Below are 1,248 nucleotides of genomic sequence, written 5' to 3'. Positions count from 1 at the left end.
ACCAAAATGTGGTCATATTTGCCACATAGTCCGTGTGTAGAGCTTTGACCGTAGTCTTGCCACTCTGTAGACTGATAGTACTTAAAATACTTAAAATAAAGCACATGCTATATTTTATGCATAAAGACTGTAATGTTCTTGTAGTGCTTGCTCTATACTGTGGCCTTATTTCAACTTTATTTACACAGTTTTTAATATGCAAGCCACACTAGATAAGTAGAAAGTTTGAATATATAAGCAAAAAGGAACAGCAGCCTCCACAAACTGAAGCCATGTTTCTATTTCCCAATGTGATACCAGCGTCAATTATCAAGTAACTCTTTTTAAAAACTCAGACAACCTTCCCCTTTCTGCTATTCCTCATTTTATGCATCGCAGACTTCCCACAGACAAAGATTACGGCTTTAATTCACAAAGAGTAATGAAGGTCATTTTTTGTGCCCTCTGCAGATGAACCGTCCAATCCAGGTGAAACCAGCCGACAGCGAGTCCCGGGGAGGTAAGACCAGTAAGTGTCGCTTCATGTGGTTTCCTCCTTGGTTTTTCTTCAGCACAGTCCTTGCCCTGCACCCCCTTGCCTTGAAATGGTACCTCCTGCCAGTGGAAGAGGCAAAGGATCATGGTAAGGTGATGGGGTTGCAGTGGTTGACCGGTAGAGTATATATTTTAATCTAGCCTGCATGGGTTCTCCATACTTATTGTGGTCTGTGAGGGACTGTGCTTTTCCTTCACCATCGAACATTGCCGTAGCCTTTCTCACAAGCATCATGCAAACTAGCCCATGATTTGCATAATAAGCATATGAACATGTAAATCCTCCAATAAAGTGAATAAAGTGAATTGCTGTGAAAGGCTGCTAATGAAAAGGTATACTGGACCAAGTTATACTTCTCTAATGAAGAATCAATGTGTATCAATTGCATTTGAGATTACATAAACTGCTTAGTTGCACTTTTGCAATGTAGCAAATGCTCTATGGTGAAGGAAATAGAGTTAAGATTAATTTTTGAACATCATGTCAAAAAAGTTCACATTGTCACATGTAAAATGTATATATGTACATTCAAATGCATGCAACTTTCCTGTAAGTTGCCAAATACAAATGTAAGTAACTAACTAACTAACCAAACATTGAAGTCTATAGTCTTGACATGGTGAAGTGACACGTGTCGTGTGGTGGTGTGTCGTCATGACAACAGCAACCCAGCATGCATTGTGTTGTGGTGCATGGTTGTGTGTGTGCCCACT

At 39.9% G+C, this 1,248-nt stretch overlaps 1 protein-coding gene across 10 annotated transcripts in view; it reads left to right on the top strand.

The window, feature by feature from the left end:
* LOC118410906 (CUGBP Elav-like family member 3-A) overlaps positions 1-1,248 on the top strand; it is a 233,547-nt gene that overhangs the window by 139,926 nt on the left and 92,373 nt on the right. For 8 of the 10 annotated variants that reach the window (XM_035812793.1, XM_035812790.1, XM_035812794.1 and 5 more), the window contains one exon: positions 451-508. In XM_035812793.1, coding sequence (XP_035668686.1) covers positions 451-508 — 58 coding nt within the window. The remainder of the gene's footprint in view (positions 1-450; positions 509-1,248) is intronic. The other 2 variants (XM_035812796.1, XM_035812788.1) reach the window with 1 other exon arrangement.

Source organism: Branchiostoma floridae, chromosome 3, assembly GCF_000003815.2.
Source record: "Branchiostoma floridae strain S238N-H82 chromosome 3, Bfl_VNyyK, whole genome shotgun sequence".
Lineage (NCBI taxonomy): Eukaryota > Metazoa > Chordata > Leptocardii > Amphioxiformes > Branchiostomatidae > Branchiostoma > Branchiostoma floridae.
This window is presented reverse-complemented; position numbering and strand designations above follow the sequence as displayed.